This window comes from Bison bison, unplaced genomic scaffold (genome assembly GCF_000754665.1).
Source record: "Bison bison bison isolate TAMUID 2011002044 unplaced genomic scaffold, Bison_UMD1.0 scf7180017863202, whole genome shotgun sequence".
NCBI classification, from domain to species: Eukaryota; Metazoa; Chordata; class Mammalia; order Artiodactyla; family Bovidae; genus Bison; species Bison bison.
In genome coordinates, this window is record NW_011493774.1 from 9023 (window position 1) to 10860 (window position 1838).

Here is a 1838-nt window from a genome sequence, read left to right on the forward strand (position 1 = left end):
TCTGCCCGTTCAATAGGTGAGAAATAGTATCTCCAAATAGTTTTCCCGCTAGTTTTGCACTTTGAAAAGCTTTTGAATTTAAGGAAAAATGAAAATAGAAACATAACATCTTTCTCCTAGCTTCCTATACTGTTAACATTTTACTTCATTCTTTTCTATCTGGGTACACACACACACATTTCTTTTCTAAACCATTTGAAAAAAGCAGACATTGTGATACTTCATACCTAAAACTTTCAGTGCACCTCTCCTAAGTATTGATAAAAGGACAATCACCAGTATAACCGTAGTACCATGATCACACCCATGAAATTGAATATCGATAGAATAATAGTATTTAATATTTGTACATGGTCAGATTTCCTCAGTAGTTACAAAGATATCCTTTACAGCTGTTTTTTTCCAATTACAGAATCCAATCAAAGATCATACATTTTATTTCACTGTTATATCTCTAATCTTCTGTATCCAGCAGCAGTCCTTCTTAGTTTTTCTTTATTTCTTTTTGCAATGACCCATGTCTGAAGCGAGGAGGCTGGTCGTTCGATGGAATGCCCACAATCTGATCTGATTGTTTGTTCATGACTAGATTCAAGTCTGGGGCAGTAACTCTGTGCCAGTGATAGTATCTCTCTACCCAAGTGGAACTTCAGGAGAACATAATGTCAGTTTATCCCAGATCAGTGATACTCACGTTGGGGCTCAGTGTGCTTTCAATTCAAGTCTCCTTTGTAAGTGAAGTTGGACATGTTTGCATATGTTTAAGGACCATTTTTTCATTCTTTTTCTGGGAATTGTCTATCTGTTCCTATCTTTTGCCTCCTTTACTGTTGCACTGCTGGTCTTTCGGCTTTTGTGGTTTTAGGCACTCTATATATATTAGGTGGGCTTCCCAGGTGGCGCTAGTGGTAAAGAACCTAGCGCCAGCGGTAAAGCCAGTGCAGAAGACGAGAGTTGCGGGTTTGATCCCTGGGTTGGGAAGATCCCCTGGAGAAAGAAATGGTAACCCACCCAGTATTCTTGCCTGGAGAATGCCATGGACAGAGTAGCGTGGTGGGCTACAGTCCATAGGGTCACAAAGAGCTGGACACGACTGAAGCAACTTAGCATGTACGCTATATACTAGGTAGATTCACTCTTTGTCTTTGATATCTTGATGTATGGGGGAAACCAACATAATATGTATAAAGCAGTTATCCTTCAATTAAACATAAATAAATTTTTTTAAAACGAATGCAGACAAGAGGCTGGATATGTGACAGCCAGTTGCAACATCTTAAATTAAAAAATCAAGTCCAAATACTATTTTTTCCCATCTTGTTATTATGCTTTGACATTGCTCATTATATTTTTTCTTTAAATTTTTTTTTGTGTGTTCAGAAACACTCATTTTCTCTTTTATGGCCTCTGGGTTTTGATCATATTTAGCAAGGCCAGAGCTTTAACTTTAAAGTTCTGGAGGCCGTGGGGAGGCAAGGGAAAGTTCGGAGGGTGGTGGCTGGTGAGAGCATGGTAGCATTTGGAGTCTCTGCCCTGGGCTCTCAGGTCAGGACGATCCTGCCTGTCAGACTCACAGGTGTCACCCTTTCCAACCCCCAGGACCTGGGCTACCCCTTGGAGCTTGGCTATCAGAACTTCCTCTACCCCAGTGAGCCTGACCTCCGAGACCTGCTTCTGTTCTTGGCTGAGCGTCTGCCCACTGATGCCTCTGAGGATGCAGACCAGTCTGCTGGTATGGGGCGCTTGGGGTGTGATGGGAGTGAGGGAGAGGGTGTTGTGGGGCTTGAGAAAAGAGGAAGGGGTGAAAAGTTTGGTGGCGTGGAGTATGTGTCTTAGGG

At 42.1% G+C, this 1838-nt stretch overlaps 1 protein-coding gene across 1 annotated transcript in view; it reads left to right on the forward strand.

Moving 5' to 3' along the window:
• The window catches only part of CCDC22 (coiled-coil domain containing 22), a 12389-nt gene that overhangs the window by 3036 nt on the left and 7515 nt on the right, over positions 1–1838 (forward strand). The window contains exon 2 of the mRNA XM_010833206.1: positions 1600–1748. Within this exon, the coding sequence (XP_010831508.1) occupies positions 1600–1748 (149 nt within the window). The remainder of the gene's footprint in view (positions 1–1599; positions 1749–1838) is intronic.